This window comes from Zalophus californianus, chromosome 3, assembly GCF_009762305.2.
Source record: "Zalophus californianus isolate mZalCal1 chromosome 3, mZalCal1.pri.v2, whole genome shotgun sequence".
Taxonomy (NCBI): domain Eukaryota; kingdom Metazoa; phylum Chordata; class Mammalia; order Carnivora; family Otariidae; genus Zalophus; species Zalophus californianus.
Window position 1 is genome coordinate 160,425,766 of NC_045597.1, and position 15,285 is coordinate 160,441,050.

Genomic DNA, 15,285 nt, shown 5'->3' on the forward strand with positions numbered 1-15,285 from the left:
CATTAGGTATCCCATTTTTTCCCCTTAAACATTGGATCCTAAGGACTTTCCTTCATTATTAGAAATTTTGTGACATTGGACATTCCCATATCAATCAAAATTTTCTACTGGGAGACTAACATTTGAATATATATGTATGCAGAATACTAGAATTTTTCCCCATTTTATTAAGAAATAATTTATATTACTGTATAACTTTAAGGCATAGAGCATGATGGTTGGATTTACATGTATTATGAAATGGTTATCACAGTAGGTTCAGCTAACATCCATCATGTCAAATGGATACAGTAAACAGAAAAAGAAGAAAAAAAGTTTTCTCCTTGTGTTGAGAACTCTTGGGGTTTACTCTCAACTTTTTTTTTTTTAGAGGGGAGGGGGGGGTTGAAGAGCAGGGGAAGAGGGAGAGACTTTCTCTGTCAAATAAATAAATAAAATCTTAAAGAGAGAGAGAGAGAGACAATCCTAAGCAGGCTCCATGCCCAGCACAGAGCCCCATTATGGGCTTGATTTCACAATTCTGAGATCACAACCTGAGCCGAAATCAAGAGTTGGATGCTCAACCGAGTCACCCAGGTGCCCCCTCTTAACCCTAGTACTTATTTATCTTATAACTGGAAATTTGTACCTTTTGACTACCTTCCTCTTCTCCCCCCTCTCTCCACCCTCTGCCACCTCTGGTAACCACAAGTCTGATCTCTTTTTCTGGGTTTGGTTTTTTGTTTTGATTTTTTTTTTTGAATTCCTGATGTGAGATCCTACAGTATTTGTTTTTCTGTGTATGACTTATTTCACTTAGCATAATGCCTTCAAGGTCCATATGTGTTACCTTAAATGGTAGGATTTCCTCATTTTTTTATAACTGAGTAATATGCATATAATATTAACATATAGGCACACACCCCCCACAACTTTATCCATTCATCCATCGATGGACACTTAGGTTGTTTCTATGTCTTGGCTTTTGTACATAACGCTGCTATGAACATGGGGGTACAGATATCTTTTCAAGTTAGAGAACACTAGGATTTTGATGGATAAGGCTATTCCGGGTAAAAGGAATACTAAAAAGAAGTGCAAAAATCTAGAATTACAGTCCATGATAGAGGACCGGTGAGCCATCTTGCTTCTCTCTATTCCTCATGTTACCTTTCACAGAGTAAGCAGTTGATACAAATGTTGAATGAATGTGTAGTAATTTGTATGATTCTGTGAATAGAGTTGACCTGTGAAGGATTTTTATCAGCCTACATGTGATTTCAGAATAAAAATGTTATGGTATACTTTGGTAGGTTGTTTCAAATTTTAAGTCTCTTTTTTTCTCATTGCTGGGGACAAAAACTGATTCACAAATAATTTCAGTGCTATTATTGTAATATTTAAAATTATAACTTGATTATTGCTAAGTTTAAAAATTTGCTGCCAGTAATTTGCAAACCACTAAATATCCTGTATCTATTTCTATATGAGGATGTCCCATTTCTCTTTACATATGTTTACAAATATTTGTGAAAATAATATTCTTTGCAGGTGGTAGAACACTACAGGACTTGACAAATACCAGTTTTGTTTCAAATAATGCTGCTAAAGCTGAAAATAAGTCAGAAAATCCATCTTTAGAGCTACCAAGCCGAAGAAGAAGGTGTACTCCTCTCTCTTTAAAGGAGCCAAATCTCAAAAGGTAAGTATTTCAGTGATATTAAAGTGATTTCAGTGTGATATTATAAACTATATACTTTAAAAGAAATTCCTGCCTGAATTAGTATTTGAACATTTCTGAATATCAATATATTTTTGACATATAATAATCACAGTATGATCTGGGTAAGATTTGAAGAAATGTCTTCTTTTATTCTTTGAACAGACTTTGTAAAAACAACTTTGTTCCCTATGATTTGCAAACTACTATTTCCATGTCTGTTATCTTCATTTGTGTTCCCTAGAAGAATTCAAAGTAGCTTATTTGTTCTTTAGCCTTAAATAGTAATAGTTTTTTTCTTTTTTTTTTAAATTTCAAACAGGGCGCCTGGGTGGCTGAGTCAGTTAAGCGTCTAACTCTTGATTTTATCTCAGGTCATAATCTCAGGGTCGTGAGATCAAGCCCCGAGTTGGGCTCCGTGCTCAGCGGGGAGTCTGCTTGAGATTCTCTTTCTCCTTCTCCCTCTCCCCTACCCACACCCATGTGTGTACATGCTCTCTCTCTCTAAAATGTCTCTCTCTCTAAAATAAATAGGGTCACCTGGGTGGCTCAGTTGGTTAAGCATCTACCTTTGGCTCTTGTCATGATCCCACGTCCTGGGATCCCTGCTTAGTGGGAAGCCTGCTTCTCCCTCTGCCCCCACTGTGCTCTGTCTGTCTCTCTGTCAGATAGATAGATAATCTGTTTCTTTAAAAATATATAAAACATACCCCAACAAAGGGAAAATAGTACTCCGCCTTCCTATCCACCATCCCTCAGTTTCAATTGTTATCAGTATTTTGCCTTATTTATTTCATCTGTCCTTTTTTGTTGTATTTTTAAAACAAATCCCTAATATTGGGTCATTTAATTCCAAAAACACTTCTGTGTATCTCTCTTAAAAAGAACTTCTTAACAAAATTAGGTTAATAGTGATCACAGCAATTATCTATATGAATTAGCAACAGTTTCTTACTGTCATCTAACAGCCAATTATCTCAAAATATGTCCAAATGCCTTTTACATGTGTTTTATGGAAAATCTCACTTTTTTAAAAGGATAAATGAAGTAGCCTGTTTTGCTGAACCCCATCATATTTGGGATCATATCTTCAAAAAGATAGAGAAAACTGTCCTTAAATTTTCTCATCCTTTGCATTGTTTCAGTATTTGCTCCTGTTGTAAAATGAAAGGCCAAGTTGATCGTTCTGACAGGTATTTTGAAACAATAACAGGTGTGGAGCAAAAGCTCTCATTCACTGCTGATGGGAAAGCCAGAGGGTACAGCCATTTTGCAAGACAGCTTGGTGGTTTCTTACAAAACTTAACGTATACTTTTCTGTATGATCCAGCATTCACACTCCTTGGTATTTACCCAAGGGCATTGAGAAGTTATATCCACACAAAAATCTGCACATGGATATTTATGGGAGCTTTATTCACATCGCCAAAACTAGGAAGCAACCAAGAAATAAACTGTGGCATATCTAGACAGTGGAATATTACTCAGTGCTAAAAAGAAATGAGGTATCAAGGCATGAAAAGATAAGGAAGAGTCACAAATGCATTTAACTAAGTGAAAGAAGCCAATCTGAGAAGGCTATTTACTGTATAATTCCGACTATATGACATTCTGGAAGAGGCAAAGCTATGGAGACAGTAAAAAGATCAGTGGTTGTCAGGGAGGGGGCAGGGCAGACAGATGAACAGGTAGAGCACAGAAGATTTTTAGGGCAGTGAAAATTCTCTGTATGATACTATAATGATAGATATTTGTCGTTATACATTTTTCCAAACCCTTAGAATGTACAACACCAAGAGGGAACCCTAAGATAAACTATAGGCTTCAACTGATTATGATGTGTTAGTGTAGATTCATCATTAATAAAATATATACAATGCTTGTGAGTAATGTTGACAATGGGGATGGCTATGCATAGGTAAGGGCAGAGGGCATATGGGAAATCTCTACCTTCCTCTCTATATTATTGTAAACCTAAAACTACTCTAAAAAAATAAAGTCTTAAAAAAAAAACCAATAACCAACACATTGTAGCAATACAAGGGAGGGTGAGAGAGAAACAGAAGTGAAATAAAGGATCAAACAGTTTTTTAAAAAACAATTTTATCGAGCTATAATTCACATACCATACATATCATCATTTAAAGTGTACAATTCAGTTTGTTTTTAGTTTATTCACAGATACACATACCATCATCACAATCAATTTTAGAACATTTCTTCACCTCAAAAAGAAACTCCATGCCCTTTATCTATCATTCCCATACCCCCCCCCCCACCCCCAGCCCTAGGCAACCATTCACCTACTTCCTATCTCAATAGATTTCCCTGTTCTGGATTTTTCATATGAATGGTATCATGTAATATGTGGCTTCTTGTACTTAGCATAATGTTTCCAGGTTTATCCCATTTCATAGTATGTATCAGTATTTCATTTCTTTTTAGGACTGAATAATAGTCTATCATATGGATAATACCACATTTTGTTATCCACTTGTCTGTCGACGGACATTTTGTTTCTCCATCTTTTGGTTATTATGAATAATGCTGCTATAAATATCATTTGCCAGTCTTTGTGTCTATATATGTTTTCTGTTCTCTTGGGTATATGCCTACTTGTAGAATTCATGAGTCATATGGTAACTCTTTTTAATCATTTGAGGAACTGCTAGGACTTATTTTCCAAAGCTGCTGCACCATTTTACATTACCACCAGTGATGTATGAGGGTTCTGAGTTCTCCATTTCCTTACTAACACACTTCTTATTTGGCTTTTGATGATTCTAACCATAGTAGTGGGTATAAAGTAGTATCATAGTAAGGTTTTGATTTGTATTTCTTTGATGACTGATGATGTTGAGCATCTTTTCAAGTGCTTATTGACCATTTGTGTATCTTTGTCAAAGGAAAGTGTATTTCAGGGGCACCTGGGTGGCTCAAGTCGGTTAGGTGTCCCACTCTTGTTTTTTCTCTAGAGCTATAGCAACTACCACATGGATTAGCTTTTTATATTATTAAACATAATAATTAACATAAATACTCAAATATCTGTACTGAACACAAATAAACTAGAGGGTGGAATTACATTACAGAAAATTATTGCGTTATATAAAAGGGCCACAACACCTTAATATCATTTTTGACAGAGGGAAAAATTTAAAATGCAATTATTCCAAGTACTGTGGATTGAGTATCAAGCATAATTTAAGATGAAGCACATCTGAAGTTGTAATCATAGCAAAGTTATTTCCTTGCTCTTCTTTTTTCCTCCACTGATTTTTTTTATTGGGTTTTTTTTTAATTTTAAATTTAATTAACATATATTATTAATTTCAGAGGCAGAGTTCAGTGATTCATCAGTCTTATATACCCAATGCTCATTACATCACTTGCCCTCCTTAATGTCCATCACCCAGTTACACCATCCTCCTACCCGCTTCCCTCCAGCAACCCTCAGTTTGTTTCCTGTGGTTAAGAGTCTCTTATGGTTTGTCTCCCTCTCAGATTTCATCTTGTTTTATTTTTCTCTCCCATCCCCTATGAGCCTCTGTTTTGTTTCTTAAATTCCACATATGAGTGAGATCATATAATAATTCTCTTGATCTCAGCTCAGGTCATGATCTCAGGGTTGTGAGTTCAAGTCCTGCATTGGGCTTCACGCTGGCAGGAAGCCTACTTAAAAAAAAAGCTTATGATGTGTTAATTAAATTAAATTAAATTAAAAATTAAATTACATTTAAATTAAATTAAAAAGAAAAAGTCTATTCAGATCTTTTTCCCTTTTTTCAATTGGGTTGTCTTTTTTTTTTTAATTGAGTTGCAAGTTAAACTTTCTTATTTTAAACTAATTTTATTTTTTTCTTTAAATTTTTATTGTTATGTTAATCACCATACATTACATCATTAGTTTTTGATGTAGTGTTCCATGACTCATTGTTTGTGCATAACACCCAGTGCTCCACGCAGAACGTGCCCTCTTTAATACCCATCACCAGGCTAACCCATCCCCCCACCGCCCTCCCCTAAACTAATTTTATACGTATCAAAGAGTTATAAAAATAGCCAGAGGTTCCTTCCCAGCTTTCCCTAATTTTAACACCTTATCCACAGTACAATGATCAAAATTAGAAAATTAGCATTGGTACAATACTGTTAACAAACTATAGATGTCCATTAACACCCTTTGCTGTTTTAGAATCCTATCCAGGATCCCACCTTGTTTCTCCTTAGCCTCCTCCAGCCTATAACAGTTCCTCATTCCTTCCTTTTACTTTTATAACTTTGACACTTTTGAAGACTATTGGTCAGTTATTTTGTAGAATGTCCCTCAGTTTGGTTTGTCTGATGTTTTCTCATGATTACAATGCAGTTAAGCATTTTTGGCAAGAATTCTGCAGAAATGGTATGTCCTTCTCTCATTGCATCATTTTAAGGGGTTTATCATGTCAGTATGTCTCGGTAATGTTAACTTTTGATCACTGATTGAGGTGGTGCCTGCTGGGTTTTTTCACTATAAATCACTATTTTTCCTTTATAGTTAATGAACACTGGGGGAGATGCTTTGAATCTGTGCATTCCTATTTTTCCTCCCACTTTCGCCTACTGATTTTAGCATCCATTGATGGACCTTGCCTGCAACAGTTATATTTCTGCCTAATAGTGGTTTTCTGTTTCCCTCTTTCCTTCTACATTTATTGGAATTCTGTAAGGAAGAGCTGTCCTTTCTCCCTCTCTCCCTCCCTCCCTTATTGATTGATTGATTGATTGATTTATATCAGTATGGACTTATGGATACTTATTCTATAAGTGAAAATTTAATACTATCAATAGTTATTGCATTGCTCAGATTATTCCAGTATGGCTATTAGGAGGTCCCTTCAGGGTGGCTTCCTTCTGTGTTCTTTCAGCAAGACCTCATCATATTTTGAGCACTTCCTTATTTTCTGACACAAGATGTTCCAGGCTTATCTTAGTGTTTTTCCTGCCCTAGCCCCCAAATCAGGTATTTTTGAAGAATTTTGTTTAAAAACCGAGGTATTCTTGCTATGTATATGGTATTAGTTAGCTACTGCTGCACAGCAGTGTTACCATAAACCTAGTAGCCTAAAACAGCATCCATTTCTTATCTCTCCATTTCCGTGGGCCAGGAATCTGGACTAGAGCACTGAATTAGGTGCTCTACTTAGTGTCTCACAAAGCTGTCATTAAGATGTTGTCCAAGATGGTTCTCATCTAGAGGCCCTACTGTAGGTGAATCTGCTCTCAAGGTCATGCCGATTGTTGGCAGATTTATTTCCTTGTAGTTATAGGACTGAGGGCCCCAGCTTCTTGCTGTTGGCTAGAAGCTGTCCTCAACTCCTCGAGGCCACTCTCAGCTCCTTGCCAAATGGGCCTCCCAAAATGGCTCCTTATTTCCAAGCTAGCTGCAGAGTCTCTAGGGCAAATCCTTTAGCAGATAGAATATCATAAAATGAAATGCAATCTTAGAAGTCAGACATTCCATCACCTTTGCCATATTCTATTGGTTAGTTGCAAGTCACAGTTCCTTCAAGAGGCAGTTACACAAGGGCATGAATGTCATCATGAGTGTGGTGGGAGGGATCCTCCTTAGGGTCTGGTCACCACAGGGCACATTGCTGTTGGCCCTCTCAGCAGACAGAGCTAGGAAACATATGTATGCATACTAATCCACACATACACATACTTTTATATTTCTCTATCTGTATATGAAGTAAAAAACCGTGAGTTTATATATTGATAGCCTCTGATTCCCGTTCAACACCACAGGGTTCATTTTCACTTTGCTTATTCATAATTTATTTCTCAGTGAGAAGCCTGCTCTCATTATCTAAAATATATTTATTTGTTTGTTCATTTCTAGCATACACATAAAGTAGTTTCAGAATTGCTAACTTCTATCCCTGTGAGAAGCATACTTAACTATAACTAGATTATAACATTTAGATATGGTTCTTTTTGTCTTAGGTTAGTTCTTTCCTTACCAACCCCTTCCAGAGTAGTTATGTTATTCATTTGTAATTCATTTAGGTACATTTGTTATTGTTTGTATTGTTTTCTCCTTCTATATCTTGGTAGATTTTGTTATTTACTTTGTATGTGAAACATTTGGATTATACAAATCAAAGCTATACAAAATGGTATATGCAGAGAACAGCAACTACTTTTATCCCAGCTACCCCATTCCTATTACGCCCTCTTTCTTTCCTATTTTCACCTACCTCCTGGGGGTAACCAGTTTCTTTAGTTTCTGGCTTATCCTTCCTGTATTTCTTTAGCATAAATAAGCAGATATATGTATATCCCCCTTTTACATAAAGGCAGCATACCGTAGCTATTCTGTTGGGCTTTGTTTACTTTTATTTAACAGTGTATTCTGGAAATCAATATCAATTGGTAGAGATTTTCCTCCTCCTTTTTTTTACAGCTGGATAATAATTATGTATAGATATACTATACTTTTATTCAATCACATTCCTATATATGCACATTTAGGTTGTTTCCAATCTTTTACCATTATAAATAATAACTACATTGAATAATATTGTGCATATATCTTTTCATATTGTTGGAAATGGATCTTCAGAGTAAATTCCTAAAAGGGGATTGCAGGGGTGAAAAATAAGCACATATGTAGTTCTGTTAGGTCTTGCCACACCTCCCTCCAGAGGCTTGTACAAATTTGCATTACCACCAGCAGAGTGTGGCACCCTTTACCCACATTGTAATCAACAAGAATATGTTGTCATATTTTAAAATTTTTGCCACTCTGGTAAGTGAGAAATGGTATATTGGTGTTGTTTTACTTGGCATTTCTCTATTAAGTGAATTTAAATGTTTTCCTCGTGCTTGAGGGTATTTATACCATTTTTTAATCTGTTCATATCTTTTTTCTATTTTTTCATTGGATTTCTGGTCTTTTTGTCCCTTAGTTATTAAGAATTCTTTTTATTTTTTTTTATTTTTTATTATGTTATGTTAATCACCACACATTACATCATTAGTTTTTGATTAATTCTTTATGTATTAGGGATATTAGCCCTTGTAGTATATGTAGCCAGTATTTTTTTGAGTTTATCAATTATTTTTTTGACTTTGTTTTTTTAATTCTTTTTATTTTTACACAGTTAAATTTCTTAATCTTTCATTCTCTTTGAATTTTGAATCATAGTTAGAAGGTCTTTCCCTATACCATGGTTAAAGAGGAATTCATCATATTTTCTTCTAGTATTTTTATAGTTTTATTTCTTACATAAATCCTAGTCCATTTAGAATTTTATTTTAGTGTGAGGTAGAAGATATGGATCTAATTTTGTCTTTCTTCCAAAGACTACCCATCTGTACTTGCACCTTTCATTTATTTACAAATGCATCTTTATCCCAAAGATTGGAGATGTCAACCATGTCATATTCTAAATTTCTGTATGTATTTGGGGGGATACATCTAATGTTGGACTTTTTTTTTTTTAAAGGTTTTATTTATTTAAGAGAGAGAGAGAATGAGAGATAGAGAGCACGAGAGGGAAAAGGGTCAGAGGGAGAAGCAGACTCCCCGCTGAGCAGGGAGCCCGATGTGGGACTCGATCCCGGGAGTCCAGGATCATGACCTGAGCCGAAGGCAGTCACTCAACCAACTGAGCCACCCAGGCGCCCTAATGCTGGACTTTTTATTCTGTTGCAGTGATCTACCTGTCTAGTATAGAGGCTGTATATGATGTTTTAATGTCTGGTAAGGCTACTCCCTTCTCATAGTTTTTCTTTTCCATTGTTTCCTTGGGTGTTAGTGCATGCTTGTTTTTACATATGAATTTTTTTTTTTACATTTTTTAAATTTTTTAAATTTTTAATTTTTTTAAATTTTTAAATTATTTTATTTTTATTATTTTTTATTATTTTTAATTTTTTTTAACATATGAACTTTAGTATTTACTTGGCAAGCTCAGGGTTTCTCAAACTCAGCACTACTGACATTTTGAGCTAGATATTTCTTTGTTGTGGCAGGCTGTTCTGTGCATCGTAAGATATTTAGCAGTATCCCTGCCCTCCACCCAGTAAATGTCAGTAGCACCCATCCACTTAAAACAATCAAAAATATCTCTAAATGTTGCAAAATGTCACACAGGAAGCGAAATTGCTTTGAATTCAAAATGACTGGTCTAGCTTGCTGGTATTTTTATTGGACTTGCATTCAATTTATACCTTAATTTAGGGAGAACTAACATCTTTGTATTGAGTTGTGCTGTGTAAGAACAGGAGATGTCTTTGTATTTATTTAAGTCTTCTTTTGTAATTTGTAAAAGTGTTTTAAAATTTTCTTCAAACGGGTTTTACACGTTTCTTGTTATTAAATTGATTTGTACGTATTTAGTCTTCTCGGTTGCTACTGTAAATGCACATGTAACTTGGACATGTAAATCATGCTCAGTATTTATTTATGAGTATGAAAGGTGTTGAATTCTGTGTAAGTTTATAACTTGCTACTTAACTAAATTTCTTTTATTATCTATCATTGATTCTCCCAAGTAAAACTTAATGGAGGAGGAATACCATGATACCATCTGAAAATAGAGTTAGTTTTACTTCTTTACCCATTCATATGCCTCTGATTGATTTCTCTTGTTTTACGGCATTGGCTGGCTAATACCTCAGGTACAGTTTCACATATTAATAGGAATAGTGGGCATTCTTGCCTCGTTCCTGACTTGAGTGGTATTTCCACTCTGTTGTCTCCCCATTAAACAAGATAATGACTTTAGTATTAAAATAAGTATATACCATTTATAATATTGAGAAAATGTCCCCCAATGTCTATTGAGTGTTTTAATCATGGATGAGTGTTTGCATCATGTCAAAGACTTTTTCAGTATCCATGAAAAATTTATATGCTTTATTTCCTTAGATTTATTAACATGGTATATGATAATAGGATTTCTAATATTGAACCGAACTTGCATTCCTGGAATAAATCTCACTTGGTCATGGTATATGTTTTTCATAATGTGCTGTTGGATTTGCTTTTATAACTATGCTGTGAGTACTTGAGAAGAATATGTACCCTCTTTTATCAGAGTGTAGAGTTTGATATATATTCATAGGATTTACCCCTATATCTTTTAGATCTTCTATCTCCTTATTTTTTTTTGCCCACTTCATCTATCTTACACTGAGAGTATTGTATATTAAAATCTCTTATTATTGTGTTCCTATCTGTCTCCACGCATCTCCTGTAGTTTTTGCTTCATAAAGGTAGTTGCTGTGCTATTTGGTACATAAACATCATAATTACTATATACTCATAGATGATTAATCCACATTGTGGATTAGGACTTCTACTATTGAAAATGTGCCCTTTGTCATAGTCAGTGCTTTGGGACTTAAAGACTTTAAAAAATATATTTGTATTACCTTCTTGTTAACTTCTGCCACCCCTATCCTCAGTGCCTAAAATGATCATTCTATAATACACTGCAAGCAGTTTCATTCAGGATCTCTTCTCACTGGGGGCCTATCAGAAGCTGTGATATATCTGCTGGATGCCATCCAAAAAGAAAAAAAAAGGCAGCTGGTTTGTCATCATTCTTAGTATTTATACTAATGTTCATTGTGATATTTGCTTTTAAAAAATTTACCAACTAAACCATTTACCAAATAATCTGCATGCCCAATAGATCTAAACTAAAATAGAATACTATTTCATTACAGCATTTTGCTGTATTTAGAATAGGTAGCTCTTCTAAAAGAATTTAATTCTATCTAATTACTCAAGGCAGTGGTATCATTGGCTCTGGGGAGGGGTACAGAGGAGGGAAAGAGACCTACTCGATAGCTAACCATTATACCTTTGTAATTTGGGACCATGTGTATGTGTATGTATGTCATCTAAAAAACATGTGTAATGTAAAGAACAAATACAACTCCACTTTTTGCAACATGATATACTAGGTGCACGATCAAACTAAAAATAAAATTACTGGGTAAAATATTAAAAAACAAAACAAAAGCCAAACAAAAAAACCCCTTGAACATATCTATTAGCTAGAAAAGAAGAAGAAAGAAAGCTCACATCAGAGACTGAATGAGAGCAGGAACCCAGAGAGGTAGGTGGACTCTGAGACTGGCTTTTGCCCAAACGTATTTACCAAACTAGGTGAACCTAAATGTTGGATTCACAGCCTTATGGGGCTGGGGACAGAAGGCATATCCTAGGGTTTAGCTAAAATGAAAAGTCCAATAGTAGATCACCTTCAATAAAGTTGAGCTACTTTCTCAGTAGGAGAGCAAACTAAAAATAACCTTCCCACCAGCTTTTTTAAGCCCCAAGAGATAACTCTGGTACTGAACTGAGGAGGAAAAAAATCTTCTGAGAATTCGTAACCAAAATCAAACTCTAATGCATTGCAGCTGGAATTCATAATATCTGGAAGTCACAGAAAACTCAAGCTGAGGATTTAGTATTAGCCCATGACTTGTAGTGCCCCCTCTTGTCCATCAGAAGCAAATGCAGATATTTTCTAGAGCTCTCCCTCATCTCAGTCCTCAACAAATTTTCTACAGATAAAATTCCAAGGGAAATGAACAGTTAGCTCACAGTAAACACTACACACACAAGGAAACAAGGTACCAGCAGAAACAACTGATAGCAGAATTAGATACAGAATGTAAAATAAGAATGTTTAATGTTTCAGTGAAGGAGAGACTTGGAAGTGAATAAAGGTGTTGAAAAAAAAACACCTTTACTTTGAAGAAAAGCAAGGAAGAGATGAACACAGTTCAGGATAGTGATTACTTCTTGGGGGACGACAGGGTTGTGATCAGAAAGGGGCACACTGGAGACTTCTGAGGTGTGGTGATATTTTATTTCTTAACCTGGGTGGTGGGTGCATCAACATTTATTTATTGTTTTTAAGTTGTACATTTTCATATATTCTTCTATGTATGCTGAAGTTCATAATAAAAAAATACGTAGTAAAACATGTAATGTGTGAAATCTAAGTTGGTCAGTTTTTCTTAAACCTTATTTTATAATTCCTACTATCATAGAGTATTCCAGATATATGATACAGGAGTTTTCTTCTCCATGCTTCATAGCAAAAGCATCAGCTTTGAGTTGTTATTATTGTTCATCTTCCCTTTTTTCTACTCTGCAGGAAGATGAGAAGATGAGGTGAATGTGTGGATTCTGGTTTTTTTGAATTCTCAAACCATACCAAGTCAAAACAGGGATATAACAAGGACCCAAAAGATGAAATGTATGATGAAGGCTTCCCCCCCGCCCTGCCTTTTCATGAGTATTAATTTATCTATTCTTATGTTTACATATATGTGTATAAAATAGCTATTTTGTAATATTAAACTTCTAAAATCATTTTGGTCATCCTATAACTTATGTTCCTGTTTTTGTGAACTTCTTTCAACCTAACAGCCTTTAACTAAGCAAAAGCTGTTAACCTTTTAACCAAATAAAATGTGTTATAAATATTTTGGCATTTGTTATCTTGTTGTATACCAAACTATCTTGTTTTATTTTTAAACCATCCAATATATTTGATCACCTAGAAGATTTTTAAAAGTTGCCTTTTGCCTTGGCCAGTTTTCTGTCACCCTTCATTCTTATACTTTCAGAAATACCTGTTAGATGTCAATTTCTGTATTATTTCCACTCTCTAATCTGATGACTTGGCTGAGGGGCTTAACCTTTCAGGCTCTTTTAAATTTGGTTTTTATAACTTTAACTTTATTTTAAAGAACCCTTACTATACTAGTAGTAGAAAGTAATAAATCCTATTGATGTTTGAGATCTATGAACATAGTTTACTGTATTCAAATGACAAGTCAAATTCTATTCTGCCTAGATGGAAAAGCTTACTTAGAGGATATCTGACATATAAAATGGTGAACTCAGTGTTTTTAACAAACACTTAAGATCATTCTGGGGCAGACTGTCCTAGGACCAAACTTTGAGGAATTGCTGTAGGAATACAGAGTCCCACGGAACTTACTCATAATATCAACAATGTGGGTTGAATGGAGGCCTTATTAAAGGAACAGTTTACACAAAGATTAAGAGCCTGGCACCCTGACAATCTTTGTTCTCTTTCCTATACACCTATTACTTGGAGACTGTGGACCTCCTAGAGGCAGTTTTCAGTATTATATTTTTGTCCCTATTGCTTATTTCTATTTTTCCTCCTTTCTATGAGATTTTTCTTTTTTTCCCTTGCCATGTAAATTATTTTTTAGTTTATGTAGTCAAATTTATCAACCTTTTATTGCTGGTGGAATTTGGTCACAGTAAGAAAGAGTTTTCCTACTTCCAGATTATAAAGACAGTTACCCATGGTTTCATTTTGTTTTACATTTAAATTTCTGATTCATGTGGAATTTTTTCTATTAATGAGATATGAATGCAACTTCAACCTTTTTCCAAATGACTCCCCCATTAATGAGAAGGTCCATGATTTGAAATGCTACCCTTTTTTATGTTGTATTTCCATGTGCACTTAAATTTATTTCTCAATTTTCTCTTGTATTGGTCTGTGTGTCTGTTTATGCCCCACTACCGTACTCTATAGACTTTAGGGGGAGTATCGAAGTTTCTCTCTCCTAGAGCTTTTACACATTTCTTAATAAATTTATGCCTAGGAATTTAATTTTTTTTCTTGGTAATATAAATAGGATCTTCCCTTTGAGTCTCTCCTAATTATTTGCATATATATGTTCATTATTGATTTCTGTATGTTAATTACTGAACATTTGTTGTTTGTAGTATTTTCCAGACATATGTCCTGAAAACTAAGTTAACTTTACCTCTTTTTTTTCCCCTTCCAAATCTTATGCATCTCATTGCTTTCTTTTGTCTAATTAATTGTATGGCTGCTACCTTAAGTAAAATGTAAAATTGTAGCGAGAATAGGTATCCTTGTATTGTTCCTGATTTTCATGGGAATGCCTCTGGTTTTACCCTAATAAGTAAGATGCTGGGTTTTAAGCTGGTTATGTATAATTTATAATCACATTAAAGTATTGTCTATCAATTATTTTATTGAGTGCTTCTTAAAAAAATCATGAATAAGTGTTGAATTTTTGTCAAGTGACTTTTGACATTGATAGAGACTGTATGAGTTAGGGTCCAGCCAAGAGACAGAAACCACAATTATTTTATGAATTGTTAGCCATATAGTACAGAACTAAACAAGAACTGAAAAGGCAAAAGGGACCCCTGGAGTGTCCTAGAGGAGGTAACTATGGGAAGTACTCCGGGGCTGGGGATGCAAAGAAAAAAGAATGGAATTATTGAAACCTAAAGGCTTGGAGGAAGAGTTCCAGGACTCTAGGGAAGGTGTGCAACGAGTTAGTGCTGTTTCCCTGATGGGCTGTGACAAGACTGGTCTGATAGTGTGGAAAAGCTGCAGACTGGAACCATCTGTTGCTTCTGAAGTCCGTTGTTCCCGCCAGGGTGAGCCATTTGACAGGAACAAGTAGCAAACAGGAAGGAGCAAATTTCTTTTTCCTCCTCCATACTTGCAGTTTGCTTCTATCTCCTGTTGCCAGAGACTGAAAGGGAGCCT

General features: G+C 35.0%; 1 protein-coding gene across 6 annotated transcripts in view; it reads left to right on the plus strand.

The window, feature by feature from the left end:
* SGO2 (shugoshin 2) overlaps positions 1-14,743 on the plus strand; it is a 65,725-nt gene extending 50,982 nt beyond the window's left edge. For 5 of the 6 annotated variants that reach the window (XM_027591336.1, XM_027591335.1, XM_027591337.1 and 2 more), the window contains 2 exons: positions 1,531-1,681; positions 12,865-13,197. In XM_027591336.1, coding sequence (XP_027447137.1) covers positions 1,531-1,681; positions 12,865-12,880 — 167 coding nt within the window. In that variant the 3' untranslated portion in view covers positions 12,881-13,197. Of the gene's footprint in view, positions 1-1,530; positions 1,682-12,864 lie in introns of all 6 variants that reach the window. The other variant, XM_027591334.2, reaches the window with a different exon arrangement.
* The last annotated feature ends 542 nt before the right edge of the window (positions 14,744-15,285 follow it).